The sequence below is a fragment of the Megascapheus bottae genome, chromosome 2 (genome assembly GCF_031878675.1).
Source record: "Megascapheus bottae isolate mThoBot1 chromosome 2, mThoBot2.hap1, whole genome shotgun sequence".
In the NCBI taxonomy this organism is placed as follows: Eukaryota; Metazoa; Chordata; class Mammalia; order Rodentia; family Geomyidae; genus Megascapheus; species Megascapheus bottae.
In genome coordinates this window covers 53668131-53687108 of record NC_143510.1, presented here as the reverse complement: position 1 = coordinate 53687108, position 18978 = coordinate 53668131, and the positions used below count along the sequence as shown (strand labels likewise).

The following is an 18978-nucleotide window of genomic DNA, read 5'->3' as shown; positions in this document are numbered from 1 at the left end:
CTTCTCCCATTCCCTTACTGTCTACTTTGTTAGAAAACTCCCAAACTGTTTATATACTCATATAGCAAAATTTATGCATATAAATATTTTCTTCATCTTGCTCAGGAAAATATTGTCTCCAGCTAAAAAACTGAACTATGGAGCTGGGCGCTGGTGGCTCATGCCTATAATCCTAGCTACTCAGAAGGCTGAGATCTGAGGATCACTATTGAAAGCCAGCCCGTGACACTCTTATATCAAGTAACCACCAGAAAGCCAGAGGTGGTGCTATGGCTCAAGTGGTAGAGCACTAGCCTTGAGCTGAAGAGCTCAGGGACAGTGACCAGGCCCAGAGTTCAAGTCTCACGACCATCCAGGAAAAACAAAAACTGAACTATGTTCTTGTTCCATTGTCTCTAGAAAACCAGGTGTTTCTTGGGATCTTAATTCTTAATCTAATACATGACAAGCCTTCTTAACTGAAGTTCAAGAAAAAGGAATCATCTTTGATAAACTTCTGTTCTGAGTTAAATATCTATGCTCCAAATTGTCACACTGTAGTACAAAGAGAATTCTGTACTTTTACCAGCAAACCAGTTGATGGAATGAGAGGAGAGATGTCATTTGTGTATTGTTGAGGCCAATGATGACCCTAATTTGTAGGTAGAGCAAGTTGGTGGATATTAGCAAATACTTTTGTAGTACTTGCTATCTTTCAGACACTGTTCTTAGCACTTCATAGAGCTTATTTACCATTACTCATGTAATCCTTATATCAGAACTGTGAGGTAGATTACATTATTGTCCCCATTTTATAAATGAAAAACTGAGACACAGAAAGGTTAAGTAATCACCTACCATGACATTGCTAATTAGTGAAAGAACCAATGTTTGGAATCTAGGGAGAAATTGTAGGTCTAAGAATTGTGGGTCATATTGAATATATTTGTAATCCCTATATCTTGTTCCCTTTGTCCATATTCTTCACCCCTAATGTGAATCACCTCTTAAAAGTTTGCTCTGCTCTGAGCCCTTCAGCTTAAGAAGTCCCAATGACAACATAGCCTAGCTGACTGAGTATGTTCCTCTGCTTTAGTAACACATGGAGAATGACTGCCCCTCCCAGTCCACCCTCAGCAAAACCACAGATATTTGGAAAGCAGAGGCAACTAGGGCTAGTTACCAACAATAGGAATATATCTGCCTACAGCTAAAACCTTTAGCTCTTCTCTCCTTTTTTTTTCCCCCTGATTTCTAGTCTCTCAAGCTTCTACTAACTTAAATATATTCTTTGTTAAATCCTTATGGATTTATCACTATCATTTCAGCACTTCCTAGCTCTTGTAGTAGAGATGTCAGGAATCTCAGGTCTACGAAAGGAAAAATAGCCAAAACCCACTGTCTTCCAAAGATTCCATGTGGAGAGGAGCCCACTAGTTAGAGTGGAGTTTGTAGGCTTAGTGGGAGGAGCAATAACAATCTGAAGAGAATGGGAAGTGGCAGGAAGAGTATTCGGATGGAAATGCTGCTGCAGCCTTCTCTGAAGCTTAAGCTGTATAATGAGAAAGCTGCCCAATGTAGGCTCTGCTCTGTGTAGAAACCACTCTGCTGAGCAGCTGGATATTCATAGTAACCTTTTTCTAAGACTTAAGAGTCCACAATAATTCACTTCATTCAGCTCAGTGGCTTTGTAAAAACAACAACAACAATAATAATCTCCAACACAATACCTCAGGCTTTTAATTTTTCTTTTTTTTTTTCTAAGCTCTGAAAAAACCTATTTCCCTAATATCCTATCTTCTTTGGTCTTAGTTCGCAATGTCTTTGATTTTGGACAATATAGAAGATAGAAGGAGATAGCCACTGAGACAAAAACAAAGTTTCTTTTTTGTCTTTCCCCTCCTCTTCCTTTGAACACACTTTTCAAGCACATCAGTTACTCTTATTAGTCCTAGTACAATAAATTTAGAGCTAAAAAAAAATAATAGATTAGTAACATTTCTCTTCTTCCCTTCTGTACTGCACCTCTCCCTTTATCAATCTTAATGTTTAAACACTGTGGGAAGGCCAAAAATCTCAAATATTTTTCCCTGTTAAAGGTGAGAAGTCAGATTGGATGTGTGGGTGTGGGTCATCCTGTCCCTGCTCCCCTTATCCCTATTGGTGGGGTGAGCTTTGGTTTGAGTACCTTGGGTATTTGTAGCTCATGGACATCCTTTTCAGTTATGCCATGCTGTTTTCTTATAAGTTATTTTTCGTTTTTTCCCCCTTACCTAGACTGGCCAGAACGGATATCTAAATGACATCAGGTTAGTACAACTTAGCATGTCCCCTGCTTCTCATTGAACTTTGTCAGTGAGGTTAATATAATTCTATAATGATACTTTTTGTTTTGTTTTTGTTTTTGATGTTAATCAACAGACTCTCCAAAGAAGCCTTTTCCTCTAGCTCTCACAAGAGAAGGCAGATTTTTAGGTACCTCTATGTGATCTGTATCTCTCCTTTTTTATTTTTTACTTTGTTTTGCTGTAATCTTTTCAGCAGAATGGGTTTGCTCCATGCATGGCTACTTGTGGAATAAGTATATTTGTGGGTTTTGCAACATCAGATATTTTTTCTCATTTGAAAAAGATTTGCTCAGTAACTTTATTTTTATTATTACTGATCTCATTTTGAATCTTGATTTAAGTGATAAGTGAGCCCAACTAATTATCTGGGATAAACATTGCTCCTTCCCAGAAGTTTGCTGAAACTGGGCCCTTTGGAAAGATTCTAATGTATACTTCTAGTAAGACAAACAAATGGGTATCTTACAGCTTTTTTTTTTTTTTTTTTACCTGAGTATATGGAAAGATGTAGAGAGCTGATATCTAACAGTGTACAGGGGATGTTTGGTATATTTAGGAAAAAAATTATATAAATGCTTATATAGTTTGGTCTTTGAGACAATTTAATGCATAAAAGGATTGATTTGCCCTAGAATGAACTTAGAATATGTCCATTATATGGTTGTCTGCTACTTAGCCTTTATGCTGTGAAAAACTGCTACTTGGTATATTAACTTCCCTAGTGCCTAATGTTCTTCATTCTCCCAAAAAAACAAGCATAAGAATCTCCCTTTTTGTTTTGTCAGCCTTACCCCAGGGGATAATATATGGTAGAATAAGAAAAATACTACTGTAGAACTCTATGCTGGTAACAACTGATTTTAGGGATATTCTTCCGATTTTATCAACAACAACAAAAGAGTACAGAAATCCTTAGTTTTTAGCACCACAATTCAGGGGTAACCCTTTCTGAAAAGTTTCTCAGTTTTTGAATCCTAAGCATGATAAAGGGCTATCTAACTCAGATTAAATAGAATCTATCTTTAGCTGGTCCTTCCCTATTATTTTTCTAAAGTTAGTCAACTAGGCTGAAGAGTGTCTTCTTCACAAGCACAAAATCATGGATTCAGACCCCAGAACCAATTTAAAAAAAAAAAAAAAAAAGCTAGTCAACCACATGAAAACTGGGATAATAAGATTTCCCACTCTTATAATGGACATCCTCTCCTCTTCTCCCCTCCCCCCTCCCCTCCAGTCCCCTCCCCTTTCCTCTCCCCTCCCCTCCCCTCTCTTCTCCTCTCCCTTCCCCTCTCCTCTCCGCCTTTTTCCTTTCCTTTCCTTTCCTTTTTCCTTTCCTCTCCTTTCCTCTTTCCTTTCCTCTTTCCTTTTTCCTTTCCTTTCCTCTTTCCTTTCCTTTCGCTTGGATTCAATGCCTGGGCACTATCCTTGAGCTTTCTAAAGGCTAGCACGCTGCTACTTGAGCCACAGCACCACTTCTGGCTTCTTCTAGGGATATGGTATCCAGGAATCAAACCCAGAGCTTCATGCATGCTGGGCAAGCACTCTACCACTAAGCTATGTTCTTGGCCCCTGCTTTTTATCTTTCTGAACTATTTTTTCCCCTAGAACATCCCTCCTGATGATCCATCTGAAAATACCAGGCAGTGTGCTTTGCTTTATACCAAAGATAAGGAATCCCACATTAAAACAGACTACTCCACATTCAGCACTTAGGGTAATAGATAATGTCAGAATACCTACAATGAGTTTTAAACCAATTCTTGTTGATGAGTTAATGTATAGTGTCATACTTTATCTGCTTTAATTATTTTAGTATCCTGATTTGCTTAGCTGGTTTACATCTAAGAAAACTAAAAGCAAAGAGATTCAGGTTTGCCCAGATTAACATGGCTGTTAGTGGCAAAACTGAGGCTGATTTTTTTTTTTTTTTGGTCCAGTGTTCTTTTCACTATTTCACACCAGCTCTCTACAAATAACACTCCTTCTTCTTTAAGACATGTTCTATTCAGAGCCCTAATTCAGATGTACTGCTAAGAACGATGCCTTTCTTCTCTGGAGCATCAGGCTGTGTCAAACTGTGCAGATAATAACTTGAAGAATCTGGTGAGCAAGTGCAGACCTCACCTCTTCAGATCTTCTTTTAAGCTGCTGCTTTTCAGACTGAGCTTTGATTAAAAAGCTAGGTCATCTAAAATACAGCATAGGATCATGGACTTATAGCTGAATAACTTCTTCCCCTACTCTTATTTTGGATACTAGTCAAGAACTCTTAATTAAAAAAACAGTTACTAGTAGGATACATTAGTTGTATAAGAGAAGATTTCCTTGTGACATTTCTACACATGTACAAATGTATTCCAGTCAGCCTCACTTCCTGCCATCATCCTTTTTCATCCTCTTTTTTCAAACAATTTTTTAAAGATTTCATCATGTTTTTCTTTTCCTTTTTTCATCATTTTATTTTCATACATGCAGACTATTCTGACTAGTCTAGAAATCTTAATGGCAATAAGCTGATCATTTCTAACTTTTTTTTTTTCTGTCAGTCATGGGGCTTGAACTCTGGGCCTAGGTGCTATCCCTGAGCTCTTCAGCTCAAAGCTACCACTCTACCACTTGAATGACATTGCCACTTCCTATCTCTACTTCTTTATTCCTTTATATCTTAGTTTATGTGTGTAAAACAAATACTGTTGTCCACACAATACCAATGCAAATTCCCAGTTCTTTTTGAAGGTCCTAGTCCATTGATAAATAAGCCCTAGGAAGTAGGTGTGTGTGGAGGGGAGAGAGATGAGGGGGCAAGGGGAAGATGGAAAGAGAGAATGAATCCTGGGGCTTGAACTCAGTGCCTAGGAGCTGTCCCTGAATTTTTTTTTTGGGGGGGGGGGAGGCTGTTTTTGGACTCTGGGCCTGGGTGTTGTCCCAGTCCCATACTACAATGATTCTTAATGCTTTTGATTACCACCTCTTCTGTAGGCCTCTCTGCTCGTTCCTCAGACCAACAAACTGGACTATTCTGTATCATTAAATTCTGTACTTGTAAAAAATTAAATCAGGAGCCAGGATCATGGCCTAGTGGTAGAGTGCTTGCCTAGCATGCATGAAGCTCTGAGTTCGATTCCTTGGTAGCACATACACAAAAAAGGCTATAAGTGGTGCTGTGGCTCAAGTGGTAGAGCACTAGCCTTGAGGGAAGCCCAAGGACAGGCCCCAACTCTTGGGGCATGGGCCCCAAGACTGGCAAAAAAATTAAAATTAAATCAGATTGATCGAGTGACTCAAGTGGTATAACACTTGCCTAGCAAGTCCAAATTGATCCTGAGTTTAAATTCCCATCCCCCTAAAACTGAATCAGCTCTGATTGTATAAGAATATGGGATATGAGTACTCTTATTCTTACCTTCATTCTTTATCATATGCACAACCCAGTTCAGTTACCAGAATTGAACTTGAGTGGCTATCTCTAATTGCCATATTTATAGTGAAATGAAAGACATGACTAGAGTTTGGTTTATTTGTAGAGAAGGAAACTGATCTCTTTCCTGCCAAGATTCAACTTAGATTCTCTGACTCTCAGAGGAGTAGTATACTAAACAAAGTTAGCCAGAAGAGCATCAGACAAACCACATTTTGAGCATTTGGCCATCACTGTCTTGGAGGAATTGGATGGCTTCAGAAATGCTGCTGTTTTGGCCATAGCTTCACAAGGTATTTGGTTTAAAGTTACCTTGTTCACATCTACCTTTCTTCACCCCTGGTAGTAAAAGAAAATAAATAAATAGTAGAGTTGTTCTTATACAGAGTAGAGTAATTTAGGTAGAAAAAGCTGTTAATTTCTCCTTAAATTTCTTCAGATTTCTAATGCACAGCCTCATCCATTGATCCATTGTTACCAGTGTATCCTTTTTTTTTTTTTTCCTCACAGTCCTGGGCTTGAGCTCAGGGCCTGCGCATTGTCCTTGGACTTTCTCAAGGCTAGAGCCCTACCACTTGAGCCTCAACACCACTTCCGGCTTTTTTTCTATGTATGTGTTATCGAGGAATGAAACCCAGGTTTTCATGCATGTTAAGCAAACACTCTACCACTAGGCCAAACTCCCAGCCTACAAGTATATCTTTGTACCCTATAAACATATATGTTATTAAGTCCTCTCAGTGCCCTGGCCTTTTGTCCCTGAGACAGAGCTATTGGCTTTCACTTTGAGCCCGGTTCTGTACATTGAGGATCTGATTTATGTTTCTTGTTTCCTTTTTTTGCTTTTGGAACACTAACTGAAAGGGCTAATGTTTTGAGGAAATAGGAATAGTCTGCAGTCCCCTGTTCTGACTATAGAAAGAAGCACTGAGGTGATATATATATTTGTTGTGGTGAAGAATTAGTGATGAGTGCTAATAGTGTGGCCTAGTGATCGAGTGCTTGCCTAGCATGTGAAGCCCTGGGTTCAATTCCTTGGTATCACATACACAGAAAAAGCCAAAGGTGGCACTGTGGCTCAAGGGGTAGAATGCTAGCCAACACTGGAAAGACCAATAATAGTGGTCAGGCCCTGTGTTCAAGCCCCAGGACTGGCAAAAGGAAAAAAAAAAAAAGAATTATTGGCTTAAAAAAAAATTGATACCAGCCAGAGCCTGTATGTTCTTAGTTCCTCATTATTGACTTGGCTAGTATAACTGAAAAAGTGGTCACAGCATATAATTTGCCCATTTTTCCTACATTGCCTTTGGAATAGATATTCTAGTAAAGAATTTTTAAGTTAAACTTTCATTGTCTTTAAGTAGTTATACAAAGGAGTTACCATTCAATAAGTCAGTTTATAAGTAAAATGCATCTTGGTTAATATCACCCAAGAATGTTGTCTTCAATGTTTATACCCTTAAGAGAAATATATTTTTTTTTAATTTTTGTGCCAGTACTAGGACTTGAACTCCAGTTTTTACATGTCTCCACTTCTGGCTTTTTGCTGATTAATTGGAGATTCGTCTTCCTGGGTTGGCTTAGAACCTCTGTCCTCAGATTTTCTGCTTATCTAAGATTATATCTAGGCATAAGCTTACTTTTATTTACTTGAATAACTCAGAACCATTCGTATTGCCTTTGGAACTAAGGCAATTGAGATAGGGTTTTCTGTTTGGTTTTGATAAGATGATGCTGAAAACAAGGAAGTCCAAAGTACTATGATTTTTACTTCATTGATCCCCACCATACACACTAAAATTCTTGCTGTCTGATTCCCTTTATTTAGTAGTTGTTGAAATGGGGATATGAAGGAAACTTGACAAGACATCTCTAATGTTCCAGAGCAAAATAAATGAAAGAACTCCTTTTCTCGAGAGTTTTGTATATAGCCCAAGGCAGTGAGTTTATTAATAGGGAAGATAGCCAGGCAGTCACGCCCCCTGCCCCTTGCCCTTCTGAGTCCCAAGGGCTCATGTGTTTGATCTTGTTGAGGATTTAAGCCATTGGAGACTCTTGAGATCTCAAATGCTATCACAGAACTACCACAAAACATGATGGGTGAGTTCCAGACTGTCCACTACTTTCTCCCAAATCCTAGACAAAATGCACATCTGCTAGCTTAGATACTTGTGATGTGAAAGATCTGTTGTGGGATTTATCTGTGTCACTAACTATTCCTGCCTTCTAGAAATAGTAATTTCTATGAATCCTTTGTTTTAAAAATTTAAAACAGGGGGCCGGGAGTTTGGCCTAGTGGTTAAAGTGCTTGCTTAGCTTGCACGAAGACCTGGGTTCGATTCCTTGGTACCACATACATAGAAAAAAGCCGGAAGTGGTGCTGAGTCTCAAGTGGTAGAGCTCTAGCCTTGAGAAAGTCCAAGGACAGTGCTCAAGCCCTGAGCTGAAGCCCAGGACTGGCCAAAAAAAAAAAAAAATTTACAACAGGAACTGCTCCTCTCTTCCCCACTATTTCCTGCATGTGTGGGATCCCTGTGGGGGTTAAGGAAGAGACCGTAGCCAATCTCAGCATCATATATGTGGTTTCCCATTCACCTCTGGACTAGTGAATTGAATTTGTTGCCAGTGCACTGTCTCAGATTTGCCTCTGTGCTCTTGTTTTTGTACTGGATCTTGTTCCGTCTGCTCCCATCAAATCTTAGTTGGTTAGCCAACCAACAAGAAGTCAGTTTGCATCTCCCCACTCTCACCAACCCTCACTCATTTGTTACTGAGAGAATAGAAATGAACTCTCTCCTGGCCCTTCTGCTGAAGTGGTGGGTGGGGGGGTGCTCTGACCACTGTGGTTTCTGCAGGGGGAACCGTGAAGGGCTGAGCCGTACCTCAAGCAGCCGTCAGAGTAGCACAGACAGCGAACTCAAATCCCTGGAACCCCGACCTTGGAGCAGCACAGACTCAGATGGCTCTGTCCGAAGCATGCGACCCCCTGTCACCAAAGCCAGCAGCTTCAGTGGAATTTCTATCCTGACCCGAGGTGACAGCATTGGCAGCAATAAAGGTGGCAGTGCAGGAAGGATCTCCCGGCCAGGTACTACATAGCTTCTTTTTTTTCTGTGTCATACTCTTCCCTTTTTGCTATCTCCTGCAAATCACTGATACTTTAAATAAAATACTTGTCCTAGTATAGTTTAAAAACATAAAGCAAAAAAATAAAATTATAAAAATAAAAACATAAAGCAGCCAAAGGAAGAGAAATATGATTCCTTGGATCCATTACTCTTTATTAAGTCAGTCCCCTCTCTAGTTTTCTTTCAGACCTTCTGATTTAAAACAAGCAAAAACTGATCAAGATTAGGTTATTTTGTCTTAATTTTTGACTGGGCAGTTATACTTATCCTCCCAGGTTCAGGTTGCAAACTAATTTGGAAATGATACCTGCTTTCATCCTGAGAGTCCCTTAATATTATAAAGCGGGTTTTTAGATCATAGGAAACCCTTAGAATGTAGTTAGTTGGTAAAAGGCCAGAACTCAGAGTATGCTATTATGGATACTGCTTTTCTGCTCAGTCTCTGGGAAAGATCAAATACTATATGGTCACATACCATCCTTCAGCTCACCTGATCTTCTGTTCTAGCTAAATTTGTGTGCACACGTATGTGCTATGCTGGAGCTTGAATTCAGGACCTTGCATTCTTGCTTGTTTTTTTACTCAAGGCTAACACTCTATCACTTGAGCTACAACTCTGTTTCCAGTTTTTTTTAACTGATTAATTGGAGATAAAGAATCTCTTGGGGGAAAAAAAAATAAACTCTTGGATTTTTCTGCCAGAGTTGGCTTTGAACCAAGATCCTTAGACCTTACAGGCTGTTACTGGCGCATAGCAACTTTCTTGACAGAGGGATATTCAGCTATCAGCACAAACTTACTGGATCTCTTTTTGCTATCATCCCTCTGAAAAATTGCTTGAATCTTATTCCAGAAGTTCTGTAGCTCTTGTCCTCAGAAGACATCAGTTGGTGAACATGTTTGCCTCTGTAGTATCTCTACTGTCCTGCTATATTACCCACTTTCTGATCCCACTCTTGCTATGTTTAACTAAGCCTTTATTTTCTTTAACTTCCATACTGGCCCCCAACTCAATCTCCACTGCTTTGTCCTTAGCCTCCCCTCTTCTCCCCCGCCCCCTGGCTGTAGGACTTAAACACTGGGCCTGCACTTCCACTCTATACCTAAACTTTTTTTTTTTTTTTTTTTTGGTGCCAGTCCTGGGCTTGAGCTCAGAGTCTGAGCACTGTCCTTGGACTTTCTCAAGGCTAAAACTCTACCACTTGAGCCTCAGCACCATTTCCAGCTTTTTTCTGTGTATGTGGTACCGAGGAATCGAACCCAGGTCTTCGTGTATGTTAGGCAAGCACTCTACCACTAGGCCAAACTTCTGACCCCCTTAAACTTCTTTTGCTCAAGGCTAGTACTGTACCACTTGAGCCATGGTGCCAATTCTGGGCTTTCTGAGTAGTTATTGGAGATAAGAGTCTCACAGACTTTCTTGCCCAGGCTGGATTTGTATCTTTAGATCTCAGCCTCCTGACTAGTTAGGTTACAGGCATAAGCCCCTGGCACTTATCTTGTTCGTAGCCTTTATTAAGAGCCACTTTACCATTCTAAAACAGATCTAATGGCTTCCGTCCCCTCTCTAAAAATCTGTGTTTTGCATCACCTACAGAATAAAGAGTACTCAAATATATATAGTATAGCTTGCGATTATAGTTGTCATTACAGTCTCATTTCAGATATCCATTGTCCCCCAACCCTCTAGCTGTTTTGTAAATATAGTATTAGCTTCACCCGCTCTGAATCTGACAAAATTCTGTTCATCCTTCAAACATACCCTGTAGGTGTTACTACTTCTTCATCCTTGCAGTCAAGGATAAAGCCTTGACATATCAGTAATTCATTGCTCATCCTTACGAATTATACAAATTGTAGGGATATCCCACCAGAAGATCTTGTGCCTCCCAAGAATAAGGACTATGTTTTTTCCCTTGCTTGTTATACAATGCCTAACATATAATAAATATTCAGTCAAAATACACCTTTAAAATTTTTTAAGTGTATTGTATTGCCAGGTATTGGTAGCTCACCTGTAATCCTAGCTACTCAAAAGGCTGATCTAAGGATCATGGTTCAAATCCAACTTGGGCAGAAAAGCCTGAAACTTACTGACAATTAACTAGCAAGAAGTAGAACTGTGGTACAAATGATAGAGTACCAACCTTGAGTAAAAAAGCTAAGAGACGGTGTCCAGGTCCAGAGTTCAAGCCCCTGTACCAGCACCCCACAAAAAAAGTATTGTTGTGAATAGTAGGGTAAAGATTGTGTATATGTGGGCTAGTATGTGGCCTATCGGTAAAGTGCTTGCCTAGCGTCATGAAGCCCTGGGTTTGATTCTGTGGTACCACACACCCAGAAAACGCTGGACGTGGTGCTGTGGCTCAAGTGGTAGAGCGATAGCCTTGACAAAGTCTTAAGGACAGTACCTAAGCCCTGAACTCAATGTTCAGGACTGGCAAAAAAAAAAAAAAAGATTGTGTGTCTGTATATGCTTGAAAAGGGCAAGTAGCCATCTGAATGATACTGTAAGTTGAAAGCAAAAAGAAGACAGACTCTAAAAGGGACAGTAGTCTGTACCTTCCTAGGAAGTAAGAATTTACGTTTTCAGCCATCCCTTTAGGAGGAACAGATTTTAGACATTTCCAGAGAGATGCTTTAACAACTTCACATTTAATTCCAATTTGGTAGGAGGTGACTCCCATCAGCAAATGCGTAGATCTTCAAAAGATAGTGGGAAAGTGGACAGATGGGAGTCAGTGGATGGGAAGGGCAAAAGTAGAAGCCTGCAGCAGAGCCCTTTGGGGAAGTATATTCATGGCTTGTGCTTACAACTCTGGATGGGTCTCCTTTTTGCCTAGGTATGGCACTAGGTGCCCCAGAAGTATGCAACCAGGTCACCTCACCCCAGTCTGTTCGGGGCCTTCTCCCTTGTACTGCCCAGCAGCAGCAGCAGCAACTTCCTGTTCTCCCACCCACTCCTCAGCAACAGCCACCCTTGAATAATCACATGATCTCACAGGTGAGTCACCACTCAGTGTCAAAGCCCCCTTTGATCTGATTCAAGCAAGCTCTAGAAGTATGCAGTCATGTCTCTTGTGGTGTGGGTGGTGGAAAGGATCCATTTTTGGAAATATACCAGGCCCTTCTCCATTTCTCATTTGATAGTTATGGAAAGAGGGCAAATATTTGATCAAAGTACTTAGTAGAGTTGGCCTTGGATTTTATGCTTTATACTTCTTCATCTTCCTGAAAATTATGAAGATTATGAGAATTTACCCCATACTATATGTTTACTTTATTCTCTCTACTTTTATGTCCTGTATGATTGACAAGATTATTTTACTCAATATATTCATATAGGGAGTTTGAAAAGATTATAGCTTCCACCATAGTTGGACAGAATTTGAAGCCAGCCCATGCAAAAAAAAAAAAAACAAAAAACCATGAAACTCTTATCTCCAGTTAACCAGCAAAAACCAGAAGTGGAGGTGTGGCTCAAATGTAGAGCACCATCCTAGAGCAGAAAAAGCCTATCAAAAGCTCAGGGCCCCCACCCAATTCAAGCCCTAGTACAAACACAAAAAAGTAAAGAGGAGACAGATACACAGACTGACAGATTGACTATCTGGCTGACCAGTTGGCTGAGACATTGTTTGCACTGCTGTCACCCCAACACTCACAAGGCTAAAGTGGGGGCTGGGAGTTTGGCCTAGTGGCAGAGTGCTCACCTACCATGCATAAAACCCTGGATTTGATTCCTCAGTACCGCATATACAGAAAAAGCTAGAAGTGGAGCTGTGGCTCAAGTGGCAGAGTGCTAGCCTTGAGCAAAAAGTGTCCAAGGATAGTGTCCCCAGGACTGGCAAAAAAAAAAAGTTTAAGTTGGAAGGATCAAGGCTTTAAGCCAGCCTGGGTTATATAGTGAAATCCATTCTTCACATAAATAAGGACACAAATAACCAAAACCCCAGAAACTGTCTTAAAGGAACTATATCTTTCTCCTGCTGTGAACTGCTAGATGTTACAAGGTAGAGTTTCAGGGATGTTTTACTTCTATGCAAACCATGAAAATCTTCAGCCTAAGAGACATCAGGCTTTATTCTCAACTGGAAATTTAGTGTTCTAAGTTTCAAACTTTTTTTTCCAGTCCTGATGTTTGAACTCAATGCCTGGGCACTGTCCCTGAGTTCCTTTTTTGCTCAAGGCTAGCAGTCTACCATTTGAGCCACAGTGCCACTTCTGGCCTTTTCTGTTTATATGGTACTGAGAAATTGAACTCAGGGCTTTATGCTAGGCAAGTACTCTACCATTATGCCACATTCCTGGCCCTTTTTTTTTTCCAACCCCCATACTAGGGCCTGGTGCAGGTTAGGCTAGGTAAGTGTTCTACCACTTGAGCCATATCTCTAATCCTCAAAGCCATCTTTTAAGCAGAGATGTGCTGAGATACTTCTTCATGAGTCAAGCCCATGTTTTGTTTGTTTGTTTGTTGCCAGTCCTGGCCTTGAGCTCAGGGCCTGAGCACTGTCCTTGGACTTTCTCAAGGCTAGAGCTCGACCACTTGAGCCTCAGCACCACTTCTGGCTTTTTTCTATGTATGTAGTACCGAACCCGGGTCTTCATGCATGCTAGGCAAGTACTCTACCACTAGGCCAAACTCCCAGCCAGAGCCCATGTTTTATACTGACCTATTCTCTGGTTATCAGAGCCCATATTTGTACTCTTTCTTATTTTGCATGCCAAGTTCTGTCTCTGTTACTCAGCCCAGCATGACCTTACATACATCTTCTTTCTAAGTATAAGAAGCAGGTTCAAGCACTAATACTTAGGGAACTAGAAACTAAAGCAGAAAGATTCCAGGATGGCCCTGGACTTCCTCATGCCAAATATTGTAAAACAAAGCCAGAAAAGTAGTGAAAATCTAGGAAATACTACTTTGTATATAATATAACCCACATGCAAATCATTTTAGTCCTTCATCTTAGTCCCCCAACTGAATCTTTACATATCCTATTTTCTTTTTCTTTTTTCCTTCTTTTTGGCCAGTCCTAGGCCTTGAACTCCGGGCCTGAGCTCTGCCCTTGGGCTTTTTCAAGGCTAGAGCTCTATCACTTGAGCCACAGCACCACTTCTGGCTTTTTTCTATGTATGTAGTACTGAGGAATCAAACCCAGGTCTTCGTACGTGCTAAGCAAGCACTCTACCACTAGGCCAAACTCCCGGCCTCCCTGAGCTTCTTTTACACTCTACTACTTGAGCTAGAGCTCCATTTCCAGCTTTTGGGGGGTGGTTTATTGGTAATAAAAGTTCCATGGACTTTGCTGCTAGGGCTAGCTTCAAACTACATTCCTCAGATCTCAGCTTCTTGAGGAGCTAGGGTTACATATGTGAGCCACTGGCACCCATTCCCCTTTCTCTCTTTTTTTTTTTTTTTTTTTTTTTTGCCAATCCTGGGCTTGAGCTCAGGGCCTGAGCACTATCCTTGGACTTTCTCAAGGCTAGAGCTCTATCACTTGAACCTCAGCACCATTTTCGGCTTTTTTCTATGTATGTGGTACCGAGGAATCAAGCCCGGGTCTTTGTGTATGCTAGGCAAGCACTCTACCACTCAGCCAAACTCCCGGCCCTCCCCTTTCTCTTTCTTAATCTATTTACCTCGTCCTTCTGTCTACCTTCCATACCTAGAGACAGCAAAAATAGGAGAGTAGCTGAGTGCCTATGGCTCACACATGTCCTCCTAGCTACTAAAGGCTTGATAATCTAAGGATCTTGGTTTAAAAGCTAGCCTGGGTAGAAAAATCCATGAGACTCTATCTCCAGTTAGGAAAAAGCCAGAGCTAGAGCTGTGTCTTAAATAAGTTAAGTTCCAGCCTTGAGTGAAAGGGTAAGAGATATTACTCTGGCACTAAGCTCTAGCCCCAAATCTGGCTTAGAAAAATAAGTAAATAAACAAGGAAAGGAATAAAGAAATGAGCAGTCATTGGGCACTAAAACTTTTAGTTGAATATACAAATGATAAGCTTAAACCCTAAACTATTGGTATGAATTCATCTTCTACAATGGGTAAGGTACTAGGTTAGTTGCTATGAATTGGAGGTAGATCATAGTTGGATGAAGAGATCTCTGTTCTTTCAGAAATTTATTCTTTTTTGTGTATGTGTGCGGTGGGGGGGTGGGGGGGCGCAGTACTGGGATGTGAATTCAGGGCCTTGCATTTGCTGGGCCGATTCTTCACTGCTTTGTCACACCTTCAGCCCTGTTTTGCACTGTTTTTGTGGTGTGCATGTGTATGTATGTGTGTTGTTTACTTGTTTGTTTGTTTTGTCATTCCTATGACTTGAACTCAGGGCTTAGGCACTGTCACTGAGCTTCCTTTTGCTCAAAACTAGTGCCACTTGGCTTTTTCTGAGTAGTTTATTGGAAATAAGAGTCTCACAGACTTTACTTCCTAGGCTGACATTGAACTATGATCCTCAGCCTCAGCCTCCTGAGTAGCTAGGATTACAGATATGAGCCACCAGTGTCCATTTTGCACTGTTATTTTTGAGATAAAGTCTCGCTTCTTGCCCTGTTGTATGCGTGGTCTACAATCCACCTATTTTAAGCTTCCCAATGTAGCTGAAGTGACAAGTGCATACCACACTCTCAGATTCTTCTATTGAGAAGGAGTTACATGGACTTTCCTTCCCAGGCTGATCTAAAACCACTACATTTGTAATTGCAGTATCTCATGTAGTTTGGAATGACAAGGTGCATATCATTTGAGATTTCAGGAGCTTTTCTGCCCAGGATGGCTTCAACACACCATTCTCCCAGTCTCAACCTCCTGAGTATGAGCTACAAATTTCCTTTTTGGGAGTAGGGAAAAGGCAGTAATGGGGCTTAAATCCAGGGCTTCATGCTTGTTAGGAAGGCATAGAATTTACTCTTGAGACTGGGAATAGTAGTGTCTGCATGTAATCCCAACTATTTTGGATGCAGAAGATAAGAGGATAGAAGTTCAAGGCCATCCCAGTCCAAAAATTAGTGAGATTGTATCTCAAACACAAGTAAAATGTGGTAGTACACAGCTGTAATCCCAGTTAGTGGAGAGGTCTGACCCCAGCAAGTGTGAGACTATCTGAAAAACAAACTAAAAGCAAAGGACTGGGATTTGGCTCAAGTAGTAGAATGCTTTCCTTGTGACTATCACAAGGCCCTGAGTTCAATCCCTGCTACAAAATGAGAGGGTGAGGTACAAGGAGGAAGGGAAGGAGAAGACACTTATTCCTCAGGTTAACTGTGATCACAACTCCAGACTATGAACAATCTTGAAAGTTTTGGTATCCCAGAAGCATTTATGATAGTTGCTAAAATGATACCATGATTACAACTCCATTTAATGTATCATTTTTTCTTTCTACTTTTCCTCATTTTTCCCCCCTTTTCTTGATGGTCCCTCTGCTCTGTGGTTCTTGGGTTCAAACCCAGGGCCTTGAGTAAGCTGACTTTTTCTTACTGTCTGTTAGCACTTGGGGGCTCTCCAAACTGATTACTAAGCCCACAAATAATTACTGTTCAATTTCCTAAATGTTAATGTAATATTGTATGGGTTCAGGAGTTAACCACATAGAACATCGTGCTTAGGCAGGTTTTCCTTTAGAAGAAAATCTCATTTATATATATATATATATATATGTGTGTGTGTGTGTATGTGCACACACACACACACACACACACGCACAGATTTGATCTCAGTGCTTTGAGCTTGCTGTATAGATACTTTATCACTGAAACTTTGAGGAAAGATAGTTATTTTTAGTTATGAAGCTATACCCCAAACCCAAGGATAGTGCTGGCAGAATAGACTCTTTGAGCAGGGCTTTTCTATCAGAGTAGGCCTGCATCTTATATATTAGTGAAGTATGTGAAGTCATAGAGTGAGACTGAGCATAAAGAACCTATAAATGCCTGTTCCCCAATTAATTAAACTAGAGTAGACCTCCTGCAAAGGGGTCTACTCTTTCTGCTAGTATGTTCAAGCATCCAAGAGTTACTGAACTGTCCCAGCATTTACCAGCAGGTGGCAGCCATGTCCTCATAGTTTGTTAGAGGTTTCCTGGCTCCTGGGTTTGAGACTGTCCAAGAAGAAAGAGAACTATAAATTGAGAGTTGAAATCAACTCTCTACTATGACCCTTTCTTAGTTAGGAAAGGCTAAGGGAGGAGCATCACTTTTCTCACTGCTATTTAAAACTCATAAATAGAAACAGGTACTTTACCACTTTGCTTTTCATCTGTCCAAAACAAGCAAAAAGCATTAGAATCATAGAAACATGTATAAGAACTACCAACAGACTGGGCACCGGTGGCTCACACCCATAAATCTAGCTCCTTAGGAGGCTGGAATCTGAGGATCATGGTTCAAAGCCAGCCCAAGCATGAAAGTTGGTGCAATTCTTATCTCCCATTAGCCACCAGCAAACCAGTGGTTTGAGCAGTATCCTTGAGCTGAAGAGAGCTCAGGGATAACACCCAAGCCCAGAGTTCAAGCCCCCCCCCCCAAAAAAAAAAATGGGCCAAGAATTTGTCCTAGTGGTAGAGTGCTTCCCTAGCATGTACAAAGACCCAAGTTTGATTCCTCAGTACTACATACATAGAAAAAGCAGGAAAATGGTGTTGTGGCTCAAGTGGTAGAGCTTTAGCCTTTAGAAAGTCCAAGGACAGTGCTGAGGCCCTGAGCTCAAGCCTGGGACTGGTTAAAAAAAAAAAAAGAAAAAGAAAAAGAACTGGGCCGGGAGTTTGGCCTAGTGGTTAAAGTGCTTGCCTAGCATGCACGAAGACCCGGGTTCGATTCCTCGGTACCACATACATAGAAAAAAGCCGTAAGTGGTGCTGAGGCTCAAGTGGTAGAGCTCTAGCCTTGAGAAAGTCCAAGGACAGTGCTCAGGCCCTGAGCTCAAGCCCAGGACTGGCAAAAAAAAAAAAAAGAAAAAGAACTACAAGCATATGCAGCTAATACCAGGCAGCTTGACTGATATTAAGGATGCTACTGGCTTTCACAAAGTAAGTGTGTCAGGGATGCTGAATGATTTTTCCAGGCTATAAAGACGTCCCTCCTGAGTAACTTTGGGAATTTACCATAACTTTTTCTTAACAGCAAAAAATTATATATGTGAATGAATTTATGTACATGTATATATGTGTGTATATACATACATTTTTTATTAAAGAATTTAACGTTGATTTTTACATCATATTTTAAATGACAAGTTTAACAAACGAGTGTTAAAGAAAGGAATCTCTATTTACAATCACTGGGACTTTAATCAATTGTGGGGCATGAACTCAGGGTCTAGGTGCTGTCTCTCAAGGCTGGTGTTTTTCTGTGTTGAGCCACAGCACCGTTTCCAGTTTTCTATTGATGAATTGGCTCATACCTGTAATCTAGCTACTCAGGAGGCTGAGATCTGAGGATCACAGTTCCAAGCCAGCCTAGGCAGGAAAGTCTGTGAGACTATCACCAATTACCCCCTAGAAAATGAAGTAGCACTGTGGCTCAAAGTGGTAGAGCTCGGGACAGTGCCTAGACTCCTAGTTCCAGCCACATGACTGACAAAAACAAACAAAAAAAGAGTCTTGCAGACTGTCCTTCCCAGGCTGGCTTTGAACTCAATCCTTAGATCTCAGCCTCCTGAGTAGCTAGGATTACATGTGTGAGCCACCAGCACCCAGCTTCCCTGACCTTTGTTATTTAAGGCTAGTGCTCTCCATTTGAGCCATAGCTTCACTTGCAGGGTTTTGTTTACTTGCTTTGTTTTTGTTGTTATTTAGTGTTTAATTGGAGATAAGAGGCTCATTCTTGCCCTGGTTGGCTCTGAGTCACTATCCTCAGATGTCAGTTTCCTGAGTATCTATGATTATAGACTTGAACTATCAGTGCCCAGTTTTTATTTTTATTATTATTATTTTTGTTTTTTTGCCAGTCCTGGGCCTTCAACTCAGAGCCTGAGCACTGTCCTTGGGCTTTCTCAAGGCTAGAGCTCTACCACTTGAGCCTCAGCACCACTTTGGCTTTTTTCTAAGTATGTGGTACCGAGGAATCAAACCTGGGTCTTCATGCATGCTAGGCAAGCACTCTA

At 40.8% G+C, this 18978-nt stretch overlaps 1 protein-coding gene across 22 annotated transcripts in view; it reads left to right on the top strand.

Annotated features, from left to right (window-relative positions):
* The window catches only part of R3hdm2 (R3H domain containing 2), a 124312-nt gene that overhangs the window by 83061 nt on the left and 22273 nt on the right, over positions 1-18978 (top strand). For 14 of the 22 annotated variants that reach the window (XM_090327518.1, XM_090327512.1, XM_090327515.1 and 11 more), the window contains 4 exons: positions 2257-2288; positions 2401-2454; positions 8601-8833; positions 11717-11877. In XM_090327518.1, coding sequence (XP_090183644.1) covers positions 2257-2288; positions 2401-2454; positions 8601-8833; positions 11717-11877 — 480 coding nt within the window. The remainder of the gene's footprint in view (positions 1-2256; positions 2289-2400; positions 2455-8600; positions 8834-11716; positions 11878-18978) is intronic. The other 8 variants (XM_090327589.1, XM_090327561.1, XM_090327567.1 and 5 more) reach the window with 1 other exon arrangement.